Source organism: Rhinoderma darwinii, chromosome 4 (assembly GCF_050947455.1).
Source record: "Rhinoderma darwinii isolate aRhiDar2 chromosome 4, aRhiDar2.hap1, whole genome shotgun sequence".
Classification (NCBI taxonomy): Eukaryota; Metazoa; Chordata; class Amphibia; order Anura; family Rhinodermatidae; genus Rhinoderma; species Rhinoderma darwinii.
In genome coordinates this window covers 380,340,572-380,358,696 of record NC_134690.1, presented here as the reverse complement: position 1 = coordinate 380,358,696, position 18,125 = coordinate 380,340,572, and the positions used below count along the sequence as shown (strand labels likewise).

At 42.3% G+C, this 18,125-nt stretch overlaps 1 protein-coding gene across 1 annotated transcript; it reads right to left on the bottom strand.

Annotated features, from left to right (window-relative positions):
• Positions 1–3,223: 3,223 nt before the first annotated feature.
• LOC142761382 (GTP cyclohydrolase 1-like) lies at positions 3,224–15,281 on the bottom strand. The gene is made up of 6 exons (XM_075864572.1): positions 14,993–15,281; positions 11,704–11,813; positions 9,687–9,742; positions 7,976–8,007; positions 6,131–6,215; positions 3,224–3,479 (listed from the first exon to the last, which is right to left on the bottom strand). Exons 1-6 carry the CDS (start codon positions 15,264–15,266, stop codon positions 3,353–3,355), a joined length of 684 nt encoding a protein of 227 aa, XP_075720687.1. The 5' UTR covers positions 15,267–15,281; the 3' UTR covers positions 3,224–3,352.
• Between the last annotated feature and the right edge of the window lie 2,844 nt (positions 15,282–18,125).

Here is an 18,125-nt window from a genome sequence, read left to right as displayed (position 1 = left end):
TGATGTTTTCTTCCAGGGACGCTGTGCTGGAGATCAGTGATCCACATTGCCTTCTCAGGTGTTCCAGAGGAGTAGACTAGTATTCTATTAACTCGGGTACTAAACAATATCTCAGTCCATAGTTACTCACATTGGAGATCATCTCCTACACATTCTATATTTCACACACTATTAAAGATAATTGCAGCAAGCTGCCGCTTAGTGAGCCCTGTGCCTGTAAGAAGTGCTGAGTGGCTCGTGTCAGTGTATCCCTGTGTCTTAAAGGGAACATGTCAATTCCTCAAATAAATAAAACTCCAATCAACGTGGACAGTGTCAGAGAGACTACAGCAGCGTCATCTAGTCATCGTTCACATCTGCGTCAGGGCTCCGTTCAGGCGTTCCGTCTGAGCTTTCCGTTAGAACGGAGCCCTGACCGAAACGAACGGAAACCATAGGTTTCTGTTTGCATCACCATTGATTTCAATGGTGACGGATCCGGTGCGAATGGTTTCCGTTTGTCTCCATTGTGCAAGGGTTCCGTTACACAACGGTGACAAATGGAAACCATTTGCACCGGGTTCGTCACCATTGAAATCAATGGTGATGCAAACAGAAACCTATGGTTTCCGTTCGTTTCGGTCAGGGCTCCGTTCTAACGGAAAGCTCAGACGTAACGCCTGAACGGAGACCTGACTCAGATGTGAACCAAGCCCTCTGCACACAGCCGTAATCCTGGTTTGTGATTACGGCAAAGGCCGGCCGCGGACAGTCACCCGCATTTGCGGGTCGTGCTCCCATTATAAAGTATGGAAGCACGGTCCGTAAAATAAAAAAATAGGACGTGTCCTATTTTTTGCGGAGCCTTTCTACGGCCCGGACACTTTCCTGTAAATATATGGGAAGTGTCCGCGGGCCATAGAAATGAATGGGTCCGTACTTTGATCCGCAAATAAAGGTCCATAAGTGCGGATCAAAATTACGGCCGTGTGCATTGTGCCTTACATATCTCACGAGCGGGGAAGAGGGGGTGCTTCTGTGTTGGTTCCTGAACCCATACCAGAGGAACGGAACAGAAAAAAAAGGTTCTCTGAAATCGAGTTAGGAAGGAATGAAAGTATGCCCAGTTTTTCTTATTTGAGGATGTGACATGTTCTCTTTAAAGTGAAGGTATCTCTCTCAGGGGAGCTTACTGCATACTGTTGATACATTGAACACAGTAATATGAAAGTATGCAGTAAGCTCCCTCTAGTGGTGGCTATACTGTATATAAGACCTAAAAACAATATGGTGTTTAAACACATGAAATGGCAGCTGGATGGATGATCGTTCAGCCAACAGCTCTCTCCCCCGAATCACACAAAAAAACATGCGTGATTGGATTTACTACAACAAGAAAAGGGGGATAATCTGCCACCTAATATCTCTGGTACCGTACATCTAACAAGCCGTTCCTTCTTCCCACCAACTGGGCTCATTAAAGTGCAGGGTGCCGTTTACATACAGGAGCGCACGCACAGCTCTGTCGGTGCCGCCGCCGCCACGGAACAGAAGAGAAGAAGAATTCACATCCACTATGACAGTGGCGGTGTCGGAGCTGTGCCTGCGCGCGCACTCTCTCTTCTCTCCAGCTCTTGTAAGACAGTGATGACAAGACTGTTTGATCTCGCGAGAGATATCACACAGCACAAGCCGCTCTGAAACTGTCCGTGATTGGACAGTGTCAGAGCGCTAAGTATCACGCCCCCATGCCTTTTCCATGAAAGTAAATGCCCCATTGACAGTACAGGGGGTCATTTACATATCAGTCACCAATAATAATGGCAACGATATCTCAAAAACATAGGAACCCATGAACGGAACCATAGCTTCCATTTGCATTACCATTGATTTCAATTTTAATGCATTGGTTGCAAATGGTTTCCGTTCGTCTCCGTTCCGTAAGGTTTCTGTTTTTTTGGCGGAATTAATAGCGCCGTCGACTAAGCTATTGATTCCGCAAAAAAAAACCAGAAACCCTACAGAACGAAGACAAATGTAAACCATTAGCAATGGAAGCGTTACCATTGAAATCAATGGTAATTCAAACGGAAGCTATGGTTTCCGTTCATGGGTTCCCCTGACAGAAAGGTCTGACGGAACCCAAGAACAGAACCCCGACGTTGCGCATTGCAGTTCCGTGTGTCATAAGTGTTTGCTGCGTGGTTTTCACGCATATGCCATCCTTATGACACGCGGTTTTGACGTTTAGAAAAATAAATGAAGGAGGTAGTTTTATTTTTGCCTTCATTTCTTGATCTACTGTTGCGCGAATCACGCGCGACACACGGAAGCGCTTCCGTGTGCTGCGTGTGATTTTCACGCAGCCATTGACTTCAATGGGTGCGTGATGCGCGAAAAACGCCCAAGTATAGGGCATGTCGTGAGTTTTACACAGCGGACACATGCTGCGTGAAAATCACGGAATGTCTGAACGGCCCCATTGACTAACATAGGTCCATGCGACGCGCGTGATTTTCACGCGCGTATCACGGACGTTAAACATGTTCGTGTGAATAAGGCCTAATTCTGCAATAAAACAAACTCTCATAAAGCTTCATTCATGAAAAAAAAAAGTTATGGCTCTCAGAATGCAACGACACAAAAATGACTCTTTTTTTATTGTCCAAAAACAATAACTCTGCGAAAACTATATAGATTTGGTATCACCGCAATCGAAACAACCCATAGAATAAAGTTGAAATTGCTGTTTTTTTTCCATTCACCACGCAAAAATAATTATAAAAATGACTCAATAAATTATATGCACCACAAACGATGGCAATAAAAGCTACAACTTATCCTTCAAAAAACAAGCCATGATATGTCTATGTCGAGGGGAACAAAAAAAAGTTATGGTGCTTGGAATGCGGCAATGAAAAAACAATTAAATCGCTAGTTCTTTAAATGCCCCAAAAATGCCGGCCCTTAAGGGGTTAAGTTCCCAATCTCCACCAGAATGCAGAGATCCTGCAATGTCATCAGGGATGGCACCAGGGCTTACTGCTAGATGGCTGCCCCGGTCTACCCGTGTAAGGATTATTTATTTGGAAATCTGAAGAGAGGAGGGGGGTCACTAAAAAAATCATTTCAATGGGATAGGCCAGGTTTTTTTTCCAGATTTCCCCTTTCATCTTAAATATTGGCATGAATTCAATCCACAATGACGCACTGACCGACATTATTAGGGGATTGCATCGTTTTTATTAGTCTTTTAGGTTTCCAGTTAAACAAAAAAAAAATACAAGTTGAGCACCATTTGTCAATGAATCGCTAATATTACAGGTTGATTGTGTTTAATATAATACTTTGCATTTATAAAAGAGCTGATAGATTATTGTTTGATCAGTGAGAGGAATTCTTCTCTGGTCTTGGGATCGTCTCGGAAGATTCCGTGCATTGTGCTGGTTACTGTTTTGCTGTTCATCTTCTGTACACCTCGCATTACCATACACATGTGCCTATGACCAAGAACACAAACAAGACTTCATCTATGGCCTATGGAATTCAAAATGTGTGCCGCCCCCTCATACTGGATTTTCTCATTCACAGCGTTAAAATGAATGTCTACCCTTGAACACCATTTTTTAGTTTTTGAAGGGTTATTCCCATTTTAGACATTTATGGCATATCCGCAGGAAGCCTGATAGATGTGGGTCCCAGCTCTGGGACCACCACCTATCTCAAGAACGGGGTTCCCCACCCCTATCTCCACCTGATGAGGTGTCCACCAGCCGCCTCATCCAGACAGAGACTCAGTGGAGAGGTGGCTTGGGGTACGGAAACAGCAGAGCTCGCTTTTCTACTCTGTTTTTGTAACTTCCATTCACTTCTATGGGAGTTACGGAAACAGCATAGCACAGCGAGCTCGGTTCTTTCCATAATCCTGGCCACCTCTCCACTGAGTCGCCTCCTGGCAGCGGCCGCCTCACCAGACATGGACAGGGTCAAGGGACTTCTTGCTCTCAAGATAGTAGCAGGTCCCAGAGCTGGGACCCCCATCTATAAAACGTCCTGTAGATATGCCATAAAGGTTATATGATGGGAACCCTTTTAATCTAAATAGGTCCAAAATTCTGTTTTGATACATTTTTTACATATCTTCATAGCAGTCAGATCTCTGTTTTTCTGATACAGAGCTCAGAGTCATCTGCTTTGGCATTCAGTTAAACGGATTGTCTAGTTTATAAAACCCATCATAGATCCTATTAGGGAATTCTGAGTTAATTGTGGGTTGCCCCATGTTGAGGATCCTCATCTATTAGCCAGCGTGGAAAGCGGTTACAAAGACTATCTCTCGCTCTGGAGGACCTGTCCTGTCCTGTAATACACAGACAACTTATTGATTTAAAAGGGAACTGTGTAATGCTTCATTTTCCCTGTGGGGGCGTTGCAGAGAAATTGAACACTTACTGCGATGTTTCCTTGAATATAACAGCTGATTGCTGCTTGTCTCGAGAGGGAGGGACTATGTGATCAGTTTATTGTCAAGGGATCCTTTCAAAAAGTAGGAATTTTCCGAAGTGGAGAACGCCTGCTGGCTACCTGCAGCCACCACCATAGAAGCATACTGTGTTATCATTGACTTTAATGTATAAAGTTTACGCCCTCTAGTAGCGACTGCAGACAGCGAACAGTATGACTATGCAGGGGATTTAGCTCTCTATATCAGGAAAATGAAACTGACCTCTATAAAAATATATTTTAAAAACTCATCAGCGCAGAATTTTGGACAAAAAAGCGACATGGTGTTAAAAGGTAGACATTAATTTTAAAGCACAGGCTTACCTTTGTGATCTAAAAGCGATCTTACACTTGTAAATTAGAGAACTGCGTACACGGCTTCTCCCTATTATACCTATTATTACAATTGCTACTTCTATATGATCAGTCATAGAAAAGGACATAAAAACTGAAAAATATTCAGACATTTTCCCGTCATCCTGTGTGTGTTGCGCTATAGGTGGGAAACAGGTGGCCATAATTAACCCACTGTATGCTTCTTGCACTATCCTGCTCTACTATCAATTGTGTCTGTTTGGCTATGAATAACTTTAAATATATGTATTTTTTATTGCATGTACCTTTAGGAAAAAAAAAATGATTTGCAATTGGTTTTAATTAAACGTTATCTGCTGTTTCTCTTAGGCAGCTTGCGTGTATTACCATACAATACAGGCAATAACACCAAACGGCATATGCCCCAATGTATAAATGGTCTCCCCCTGTCGAAGCCTGGTGGCGAAACGCATTGGATGTAAGTGGGCTCCAGGCACATTGCTACTCTTTACCTCATTGTTTGTCTGCATTGTTTGTTATCTGGTTTCTAATTTTTACTTTTTGGTTATATTTGCCAAGAATGTCCATCTATTATAATAGTCAAAGTTTATCTGTCCAAAGATTCATCTCTAGCTTACCATTGTAGACTATTTACAAAGTATTATATCAAGGTATAGATGTTATTGCCAGCAGCCCATCTACTAATTTTACATCTGTGTGGACTCTTTTATTATTCCTATTTTATGCTATTGTTGTGTGTGTCTTTTAAAATTATATTTTAATAAAAACTATTTTATTCAAAATGTCTGGTCATTTAGCACCGGGTGCTTGTATTGGTGTTTAATACAATACAAGCAGCTCAATCTTGTTCTGTGCTCATTCCGTCAGACGACTCTCTGTCGGGTCAGTCTGCAGACCCTCTCTCTTCTCTAATAGACACTAATCTAAACTCAAATCTTGTTTGATTTGAGTTTATTTTATTTCATGTGATTACATTTAAGTTTAGATTAGGGTTCAGGAGAGAGAGGGTCTGCAGACTTACCCGACAGAGAGTCGTCTGACGGAATGAGCACAGAACAGGATTGAGCTGCTTGTATTGTATTGTGATACATACAAGCTGCAGTAGGTAAAACAGTAAAAAATGTTTCATTAAATCCAATGGCAAATCTGTTTTATTTCTGAAAGTGCATGCAATGCAATAAAAAATATGTTCATTTGCAGCCATAGACTTTAATTCTATTCAAGGATTTAATAGCGTTAACCACTTAATACCCTTTAATTACAAAATATTCATTATAAGAAGGGGAAAATACACACAAAGGATGCTACTTACGAAGCTTCCATGACAACTGCTACTCCCATTGGTTGTAGGGCCTCATTAATTGCAAGAGCAATTTGTTTTGTGAGACGTTCCTGAACTGTAAAATACACAATGTTATTATCACTGCAGTTTACATTTAGCAATATGCCACTAACGATGTAAGTATAGGAATAATGCCTGCATCACTTGTAATGTATGTCTTTATAGGAGTGGTTACAGTAAAACATGTGGAAGTATAATTGAATATTCTGTCACTGGCGGCATGTCTATAGGGGTTGCAGAGAGTGCAGTTATACCTGGGCCCCGATGTCAGGGGGCTCAAAAAGCCATTTAGAGGATATGCTGCTTGTTTGGGTTCAATGGCACTGAATTCTAATCGATTCATAAAAGTAAAATAGAAAGAGCTATTTTTATTAAAGAAATTCTCCTTTTTAGGCTATATAGCTCCTACTATATAGTATTTGTAAACAGTGAGAGCATCGTCAATTAGGTTGCAGCCCCCAATACTTTGCACTGGGAATCTACCAGTTCTGCCACCACTAGAAGTAGTGCCAACCCTGCCACCATATTCAGGAAATCAGCAGACACATGCTATTCACATGTGTATGTATGTCCAGGATAGTGTATATTCCCCCTTTGAGCACCACTTTGAAGCCGTAAATATAATCTACATAAAAAACAGTCATTTTGTAAATACATTACCTACTGATCCTTAGGCCTGATTTACACGAGCGTGTGCGTTTTGCGCACTAAAAAAACGCCGCGTTTTGCGTGCGCAAAAGGCACTTAACAGCTCCGTGTGTCATCAGTATATGATGCGCGGCTGCGTGATTTTTGCGCAGCCGCCATCATTATGACACTCCGTTTGGATGTTTATAAACAGAAAAGCACGTGGTGCTTTTCTGTTTACATTCAGAGTTTGACTGCTGTTGCGCGAACCACGCAGTTCGCACGAAAGTGCTTCTGTGCGGCATGCGTGGTTTTCACACACCCATTGACTTCAATGGGTGCGTGATGCGCGAACAGCGCACAAAGATAGGACATGTCGTGAGTTTTTTTCAGCGCACTCACGCTGAGCAAAACTCACGGACTGTCTGCATGCCCCCATAGACTAATATAGGTGCGTACGACACGCGTGAAAAGCACGCGCGTCGCACACACGTATATCACGCTCATGTAAATGAGGCCTTAGTTACAGCCTTTATTATACTTCACAGCTGCATTCACAATACTTCAGACTTCACAGCTGAAATCTCCCAGCATTCCTTGCTGGCTCAATATCTACACAGAGCTTGCATTGATGATCTGCATTCTGCGAAGTGTTATTTTTATACCAGACACTGTACACTAATCCAATGTAAGAAAAATAAACTGCCCCCTGCATTATAGGAATTGCCCTGACAACAAGCTTGCAGACTGTTTCTATTGACAACCTGCAGAGATGTGAATGCAACTCTTGGCTATAATACAAGCTGTAACTCAGGATCAGTACTGGATAAGTAATGCAATGTATGTACAAAGTTACTCAACTTTTTATGTAGATTATATTTATACTGTAAAATGTTGCTCTAAGGTGGACATATCCTTAAAAGTGTTTCCAGGGTTACAAAAACATGGCTACTTTCTTTCAAAACCAGTTCCCCATCTGTCCAGAGGTTTTGTGTGGTATTGCAGCTCAACCCTATTCACATAAATGGATCTAAGCTGCAATACCTGACATGACCCATGGACAGGTGAGGTGCTGTTTCTGGGAGAAAGTAGCCAAGTTTTTCTAAATTTGGAGAACCTTAAATTCCTTGTAACTTTTCTGTTTAATTCACAAAAATTATGCAGATGTATAAACTGATATCACCTTACCTTGTAATCTCCGACTGAAGATTTCAACAATTCTGAAAGTAAAATAAAATGTTTGTAGATTGCTTCAGTTTGGGCATGCATAGCTGGCATAAATCCCTTTAAAGGGTATGTTCACACGGCCTATTTACGGACGTAAATCGGGCGTTTTTGCCCCGAATTACGCCCGAAAATAGCGCCTCAATAGCGCTGACAAACATCTGCCCATTGAAAGCAATGGGCAGACGTTTGTCTGTTCACACGAGGCGTATATTTACGCGCCGCTGTCAAAAGACAGCGCGTAAATAGACGCCCGCGTCAAAGAAGTGACCTGTCACTTCTTTGGCCGTAATTAGAGCCGTTATTCATTGACTCCAATGAATAGCAGCGCTAATTACGCCCGTAATTGACGCGGCGTTCAAGCGCCTGCACATGCCGGTACGGCTGAAATTACGGGGATGTTTTCAGGCTGAAACATCCCCGTAATTTCAGCCGTTACGGACGCCCTCGTGTGAACATACCCTAAGGAGGACTTGTCATGTTTTGTTTTTTTAATCTCCATTCCTCCCCTTATTCCCCGCCTCCTCCCGATCCCAGCGCTGTTAAAATTTTTCTTTATCCCCCTCCCTGTCCCGCTATGGCCCCTGCTCCATTTGGCACCTAATATACCAATTAGATAGCTCCTTGGAATGAGAGCCACATGACTATAATTGAGCTATATTCCAGTAGCAAACACTGCCAGACAAGATCCCTGAGAGGACATATAATGCCTTGTAGAATCATTTAAAACGGGAAGTCTACGGGGCAAGACAGCTGTAAGGCTGAATTCCCACAGTGCAGATTTGCTGCAGATTTTGCATTTAGTTTTTAAGCAAAAAACAGAAACGGAAGCTAGTATGGGAGCACGGACCGTAAAAAGCAAAAGATAGGACATGTCTTCGGCCAGGACACCTTCCCGTAAATAAACTGGAAGTTATCCGTGCACAATAAAAGTGAATGTGTCCGCAATTTATGAAAGATTTTTCCTGTCGTGCGCATGGGGCCTTATAGGTCTGATCTCCAGGATCCTGGATCCAATTCTGTTTCTTCTGCTTACAAAATGCCTGCAAAGTCTGCAGCAAATCTGCACTGTGGTAACTCAGCCTCAGGGTATGTTCACACAACCTATTTTCTGTCGTTTTTTGGACCGTACATGCCCAAAAAACGTCCGGAAAATCGGAAGCAGAACGTCTCCAAACATCTGCCCATTGAAATCAATGGGAAAAACGGCATTCTGTTCCGATGGGCCATTTTTTTACGCGCCCGTTTTTAAAAACGGCTGCGAAAAAGTAGTGCATGTCACTTCTTAGGGCGTTTTTGGAGCCGTTTTTCATTGACTATAGAAAACAGCTCCAAAAACGGCCGTAAAAAACGCTGTGAAAATCGCGAGTGGCTCAAAAAACGTCTGAAAATCAGACGTTTTTGAGTTTGCATGTGAACGTACCCTCACATGTGATCATCTCGCTTACTGTGAATGCTCTATAAGGGGGGTGCGAATTATGCCCTATTTTAAAGGAGCTGTCCTGCACAGAGTAGTTTTTGGGGTATGGTCTGATTGTATACTAAGCTCTTGTGTCGCTGCCACCAGGCATAACACAACATCTTTTAATTCACAAAATGACTCATTTCTGCCGGCTGATCCTATCAATGATAATCAGGTATTTGTTATGTTGTGCCATTCGTTTTTCACCCTTACCTTGCCAGTTTGCTCAGCCCAACAACTTTTTTATTTGGTAAATAGCCGATGTGCACCTACAAATGCAAGAAAAAAAAAAGGTTTATGATAATTTTGCTCTACATTATCTTATGATTAGTGGAGTGGTAATAGGGGGTACAGAGCTGGCACTCACACTCATGCGGCTTGGGATGCACTACAGAACACTCTGCTGTATCAGAGGGAAGAATTGCTGTAAGTTGGCTGGATCAATCTAGATCACTATACAAATAGACTTTACTTTTCTAGTCTAAATTCCTTGCAGTATGACGCTATATGGCCAAAAGTATGTGAACACTCCTCCTAATTATGGAGTTTATGTGTTTCAGCTACATCCATTGCAAACAGGTGCATAAAATCAAGCACACAGCCATGTAATCTCCATAGACAAACATTGGTAGTAGTATGGGTCATGCTGAAGAGCTCAGTGACTTTAAATGGGTTGTCTCAAGATTAAAAGTTATCCCCGAAGCACAGGATAGGTGATAACATGTTGATCGTGGGGGGTCAGACCACTGGGACCCCCACCGGTCAGGAGAACGTGGGTCCCGTTCCTCTAAAAGAATGGAGTGGAGGTTGCACATGCGCACTGCTGTTCCATTCACTGTCTATGGGACTGCCGGAGATTTCCGAGTGTTGTACTCGGCTATCTCCGGCAGTGCCATAGTGAATGAATGGAGCAGCAGGTCATATTCGCGACCTGCCGCTCCCTTCATTAAGGGGAACGGGACCGACGTTCTCATGATCGGTGTGGGTCTCAGCAGTCTGACCCCCACCGATCAGCATGTTATCACCTATCCTGTGCTTAGGGGATAACTTTTAATTTTGAGACAACCTGGGGCTGCACCTAGACTTTCTATCACTCACTACAAAAAATCACTATGAAATCTCTATCCATGGGAACGCATTGAGAAGCTTGAAAATCTCTTCGAAATCGCTTCATTCAAGCGATTTGCTATTGATATATATTTTTTTCAGTTGCTAGCTACTTTTTTCCTCCATAGAGTAACATGAAAATCGCTTTGAAATCGCTTGCAAATTGCTTCTTAAGGTTTGGATTACTCTATTGAAATAAGTCTTACTAAAAAAAAAAGTCCTAGGTGATTCCAGAAAATCCTCAACGAATCCGCAACAAAATCCGCTTCATGTGGATGCTGTTTTCAAAACCCCATCCACATGTATTGTACTGTAGATTGATGATGAATCTGCACTAAGGATCTTCTGCAATTCCACAGTATGTCACCTTTGTGTCAGTGTGTGAAATTACTGATCTGCCCCGGTCACCTGTAAGTGCGGTTATTGTAAAGTGGAAGCATCTCGGAGTAACAACAGCTCAGCCATTAAGCTGTAGACGTCGCGAACTTACAGAGCGGGTAGCCAAGTGCTGAAGTGCTGATTCCCAAACTAATTCTGGAAGTGACATCAGCACAAAACTGTGTATCAAGAGCTTCATGACTTGGGTTTCCATGGTCCAACAAGCTCCTGTACAGTAGGTGTGATGGATGGTCAAGTGTCCACATACTTTTGGGCATATAGTGGTTACGTACTGCAGGATTAGTGCTGTGTGAGTGCTAGCCACTAATTCATACTTTTAGGCAATTTTAAATTTGTGAGATCATATACATTTACACAAAAATAAAATCTACAGTACAACTCTTAAAGGACTCCGGTCACAAGGAGGAGCCGCTTTATATTAGGTTATCTGATGTAGATGTAGAAGGTGAGTCAGTGGGTTTTATTTTGCATCCCCCCCCAAGTGCCAAATTGCTCTAAATCTAATTTAATTTAACACTAGATCTTCTGTGTCTTAGTAATATACAATATATCAACATTTTATGGTGGCGCCTTTAATTAGTACAAAGTGACAATGTGGCCCTAGGACCAAAAACTTTTGTGCTGCCCCATCTACAGAGTACGACATAAAACCGCGTCATTTCTTATAAGTGATCTAAACCTCTATAGTCCTCTATGTATTGATATTGATGGGTTTGGTACTTACCTTGCCAAAAAACGGTACCAAGTGATGTTCACAGAGCGAAAAAACATCAATGTCCTTTACGATGACAATTTCATCATGGTTTTCATCAAATATGGCATTGTTGAGTATATCTGCACCATACAAATACATAAAATATATAAACTGTTGATTATTAGGACAATTGTAACAAATATATCGAAGTATGTAACAAATGTATCAAAATATGTAACAAATATATCCAAATATCATCTAGTTCTCACTTTAACCCCCATTCACTTCCCTTGTAGTATTGTTGTGTGACTGTTGTGTCATAGGGTGTTCCACAGGACATGCCATAAATTTCTTATAGATCGGGGTCCAACCTCCGGAAACCCCACCTATCACGAGTATGTCTCCCCTCCCCTTTCTGCAAGCAATGGCGGCCAACAGCAGCTGCATAAAGGAGAAGAATAAATGGAGAGGTGGCGCCCATGAAGACATGGTAATTATAAAGACAGCTATAACATCCTTAAAACTTTTCCTTGCACAGCAGGAGCCAAGGGACCTCTGTTCTCTGAGGAGGGGGACCCCCACTAATCAAATATTTTACATATGAAAATAAATGTAGGAAAACCCCATTAATTCATGGGCAATAATATGCATCTGTATTTACACTGTTTTACTGTTGTCTCTTCTTCTAAAGTGCCCTGTTATTGCACCACTGCCCTTCCCTCCAGACTGTGCACCTTCTGGTGTGTTATTATATAATCCATACATGCCCCAGGCACTACAAGGTTGGTCATAGGAGTATTTTACTAAGAAATATTTTTTAGCATTCTTCTAAAAAAGTTGTGTCTGGTTTTTGTTCAATCACACCTGCCACCCCTCCCCCTAATGTTACCTGGGGTCACACCATAGGTGTCCTCCTACACTTTCTACCCCATTCTCTATAACTATATACTATAAGGCCCCATTGATTACATGATTACAGTACGGGACAGTTGTCCTGCAGCGAGGCATGGACTCCTAGCATCGTACATAAGTATGATGCTAGGAGCCCGGCTCCCTGCACTGTGTTCGGTCCGGTACTTGCGGCCGAAATACGTCCGTCAATTACGGACGTAATTAGTGTGTGTGCACATACCCTTAACAGAGAGGAATGCATTGTGGGAGCTCAGAGGATAGTCACACAGTGCATATACGCTGCGTAAAAATACACAGCATATCCGTCCTGGAACCTGAAAGGCATTTCGCCCGAAAAAATGCACCAAATTGTGGTTCCGTTTTTTTGGGCGGAATGTCCGCTCCAGAAAACGGTGCTTGAAAAATTTGTAAAAGTTTATACATACCTCATTCTCCGATGGCGACGTGTCCCTCAGTTGTCTGTGCAGTCCAGCCTCCTGGGATGACGCTGCAGCCAATATGACCGCTGCAACCTGTGATTGGCTGCAGCAGTCACATGGGATGAAACGTCATATCCCAGGAGGCCAGCCTGAATAGAGAATAGAAAGCATCGCCATGACAATGTCCGGGTGGTAAGCATGACATTTTTATTCATTTAGAACCAAAAAAAGTTATGGTTTTTTTTAGTTGCGATTTTGCGGCGCATTCGCAGCTATTCTGATACAAAAATGACAACATTTGACCTCACCGCACTAAATTTTTTTTTGGCAGAATTTTTTTACGCAGCGTGTGGATGAGATTTGTTCAAATCTCATCCACTCTGATGCTACTGTATTACGCTGCAGATTTTCCACAATGAAATCCATTGCGTAAAATTTTCAATGTTTACTCTACGTGTGAACTTACCCTTAAGGTTTAGGTCACATGACTGATGTGCAGATAAACCACATACAGAGTTTTTTTTTACGCTTACTTCGAGTGAGAATGGAGAAGAAAACAACATAAAGCTCAAAATTAGAATAGCAAAGTATGGACAAAGTTACTCAACTTTTTTTTATAAATTCTAACTTTGTAATGTTATTAAATTGTAGAGATTTCTTTTAAACTAGTGCCAAGAATTTTCTGGTTTTATGTAACTAAAGCTTTATCACTTTAAGCTGTGCATGGTATTGCAGCATTGTCCCATTCACATGGGCGCCGCAGCCCCTTAAAACAGCGGATTGATCTATTATTGATGACCCATCCTAAGGATAGGACATCAGTTTTTAAATCCTAAATAACCCTTTCAAAAACAGGACTAGGACCATATATATTTTTGTATCCCCTGGATGTAAAAAATAAAGTTTTCACCCACTGACAGCAAGCAGCATTCTTGAAAATGGTGAGCAATTGAATACACAAAGTATATTTGAAAGCTTTACTAGATCGCATATAGTTTTTACTTTTCTTTCTTGTAAGACAAAAGTTATCTAATAACATCTGTCCAATCAATCAATCAATCAATCAATCAATCAATCAATCAATCAATCAATCATGGTTTTACAGTATCTCTGAGTCTCCAGAGGTTCTCAATTTTAAGAAAATAATCTTATTAATTGTCCAATGAAAAGTTATGGATTCAGCTAGGGATTCAGCTTGCAGTCAGTGAGATCCTAAATTGATTGCTTTTTTGGGATAAAAATCTGCCCTGGTCATGTGATGCTCACACAGGTGCACGGCTCAGAGCTCTGATATCTGTATCTTTACCTGCAATGAGCTGTGCACCTGTGTGAGCATCACATGACCAGGGCAGATTTTTATCCCAAAAAAGCAATCAATTGTGATTATGTGATCATCGTGATCAAGACAGATTTAAATCCTCAGTAAACAATAACGGTTCTCATTCAATGACTGCCAGCAGAAACTGTGAGCAATTGAAATATAAAGTATATTGAAAATTCAATTACTTTTACTTTAACAAAAAGTTGGGGGCAGTGGCATTTTTTTTTCAATATGCAGCCTCCTTCTGAGTGGGGCATTTTTTTGTGTCATTTTTTCCATAGGTTTCTTTATGGGACTTCAAAAACACTGGGGAAACGCATGTACAAAATGACACTAAATGAAAAACGCATGTAATAAAAAAACAACATAAAAAAACACTCGAAGCACATTGTGTTTTAAAAGAGTATGATCCTTCTGCAGCTTGCACTAACAATGTCTATCAGAGACGTAACTTCTGGGTCTGATTCAACATCTATATCAGGGACCCCCAACATCACATGTCACACTGATGAAGCAGAGGAGCCACTGGGCCCCCACAGGTGCCATGGCCCAGGGGTGTCTTCAACCTCTGCACCCCCTCAAGTTATGCTCTTTATTATGTTATCTCTATGTAGTATCAAGCGGAAACCTTGTACATGGTGCCCTAGCAATGTGTATGTGAACTCACCATGAATGGACTCCTGATATCCCTTGGTGAAGAACTGCATGGCCTTGGCGGCTCTGAGAGGCGTCTTCAGCAAGCCTTCCCTTTCCGGATTCTCGCCCAGCTCTCTTAGGATGGTGGTGTAGGCAGTTTGTAAAGTTGGCAGCTTATCTTCTTCATGGTGCTCCTTATTGCACTGGTTCAGACTTTGCTGCACCAAAGTCTTTTTCATGTCCATGGTTCCATTGTAACTGGGAATAAAGTTGCAGTTGACTTCTCCATTCACGTGGTTGTTCATGGCTGATGTGATTGTTCTCAGTGGAGTGACAGCACTGATGGACCGGGTACCTCAGTCAGGCAGAGAGTCTTCAGACTCATTTAGGGAGTCCTCTGTATTTATACATCACCAGAGCACCAAGGCCAATCTTGAATGAAAATCTGTGACGTTGAAATGTTACACTTCAGTACTAATTCCGGTGGCATGGCCTCTTCTCCCGCAGGCTAAATTGCAGATGACTGATGCACATGAGATGAAGAAAGAAGGTGTCTGATAAACGGTTAGCTATGCTGCTCTTCCAGAAGAGCTGGCCAGATGCCCTCTCATTCACTGTGCTCTTACAGACTGTAATTATCATGCTAATAATGTACACGAAACAACGAGCAGAACATGGTCAAGTTCTAATCACCATCCCATATCTTGCGTGTAGCCACAAATAGGCAGGTATTTTTATAGACAGATTTTTAATAATGGAAGTAAAATTGAGTTCCGTGTATGAGGTAAGAAAGCCAATAAAAGTATTTCTTAAAGCGAATGCCTATTTTTATCTTAAGGTTTTAAGAGAAGCCTTCACTTCTCCTGACGTCTGTTTAGTAAATAATCGTATTTCCCATGAAATAAAAATTCTGGAGCGTCTTTTCTAAGTATTCTATGTTGTGCCGTTCCTCTATTATTCTTCCTAGAAATTTATGAATACATTGACAAGTGGGTGTTACCAGTTGGGGGGTGTGTCCTTACACAGACTGACACTGTCCAATCAGTGCTGACCGAGTGAGACTTTGTAGGGACACGCCCCTTTGACAAAGGAGAATGGTAACACCCAGTTGTCAATTTACTTATACATTTCTAGGAGGAATAACAGAGGAATGGCACAATGCAGTTCTAAGCAAAGATGATTCAGAATTGTTATTTAATGGGGAATACAAGTATTTACAAATATAAAAAGGTCAGGAGAGGTGAGAGGTCCTCGTTAAGTTCCAACATTCTGCGCTGATTATTTCTTAATATATTTATTTGGGTATTGGAGCTCAGTTTTTCATATACAGAGCTCCAAATTCTCTACATAGAATTTTGGCAGCCTAAAATCTCCATGATCATGGGATTGCAGACTTCTCTCCGTCAGTAACACTACCATTCTTCTAACTGCTGAACTGGCCCCCTTGAACCCAAGTTACCCATCCAATAAACACACCAAGACATTGGGTTGGATAAATTCGGCCACAGCAGCCATTTATTGACAAACACACATAAAATACACAACATTTCGCATAGATAAAAACATAACGAGGAAGGGGAGTCCTTGGAGCTACAAATCTGGTGCAAAATGGCCAACCTATATAGTATTTTCCCCCAGCTGTCTCCCCACAGGCTCAGGGGCACCGTTATAAACCGCATTTGGCTTGTTATGAATGTAAACCACTCCCTGGGACACCACCCAGCAGGAGCCCAAAATAAGCCAGACCACTGAGCAATTGTAAAATTTGGGAGGGACCACACCCACGTTGAAACTCCCCACACCAATTTACCACCAACTCCAAGGACGCCCAATCTGCCACATGAACATACTTAGAAGTATGAGAGCCCCCACCAATCAACAAAGCCCGCTCTATCCCTTCCTGAATCCATAAGGACCAAAGGTCAATGCCGAACGCATTAAGATGGACCCCATCACCTAACCAAAAATTCCCCTGGCCATCTTCAAAATTTAGTGACGGAAAAAACGTCCCCATTCCTGATTACAAAACTCGGGACTGCCCGATTGACTTTCACGCAAGCTTTTATAAGGCACGCCACGGAGCGAGCATGCGAATCTGCGATGTCATTTTTATCTCCAGGCACATGTACCGCAATAATCCACACGTTAAGGGACAAGCAGCGTGACACTAGCTGATGCAGAAGCCGGACCACCGGATGGAAGACGGCGATAGGTTATTGATGGCCATCACCACCCCTATATTATCACAATAGAAACGCACCTTGCTATCCTGGAACCGCTCACTCCAAATCTCCACTGCCACCAAGATAGGAAAAAGTTACAGAAGAGCAAGGTTACGCACCAATCCGAGTTCGACCCAGTCCGCCGGCCACTGCGACGTGCACCATTGACCCCTACAATATGTGCCGAAGCCTACTTTCCCAGAAGCGTCAGTATATAGCTCCCAATCAAAGTTATATACTACTGGAGACAAGGAGTGATGTTCCCATTGTACAATTGCAAGAATTCTAACCAGACCTTTAAATCATCTAGATGTTCCCTGTTCAAACGAACAAAATGATGAGGTGCCCTAACACCTGCCATCGCCAACCGCCTATTAAACAACCTGCCCATAGGCATAATTCGACATGCGGAATTAAGTTTTCCCAAAAGAGATTGCAGGTCTCTGAGGACTATCTTTCGCAAGTGCCTAGCTCTACTGACCTCAACCCTCAGGGAATCCAACTTATCGACGGGGAGACGACACTATGTTAACAGAATAAATCAACAGAAACACCCTAACAGCTGCACTGGGAGGAGGTGGAAAGCAGACTCGATATCTGTTTTTGCCATCAACGCACCCCTGTCGTAACGCCGCACCCACCCGACCGCCAAAAGATGTATACACTACCGAGCAAAGCTCAGAAGCAATGCCGACATTGACCGACGCCGAGGATGGGACAGGTGGTGAATTCGGCTCCTTTTTAAGCACAACCCCGAGTGGGGACACCACTAAATCGGGGAAAGAAATAGTCAAAATTGGCAATGACAAAGAGATATGAGTCGGCACTTATGCAAACACATGAGTCGCACTCACCCAAATCTGAAGTTTTCTATATGCTTTATTGCTCGTAAAACATGCGGGAGGGAGACGGAGACCTTCACAGACAACAGCTGTTTCGCGT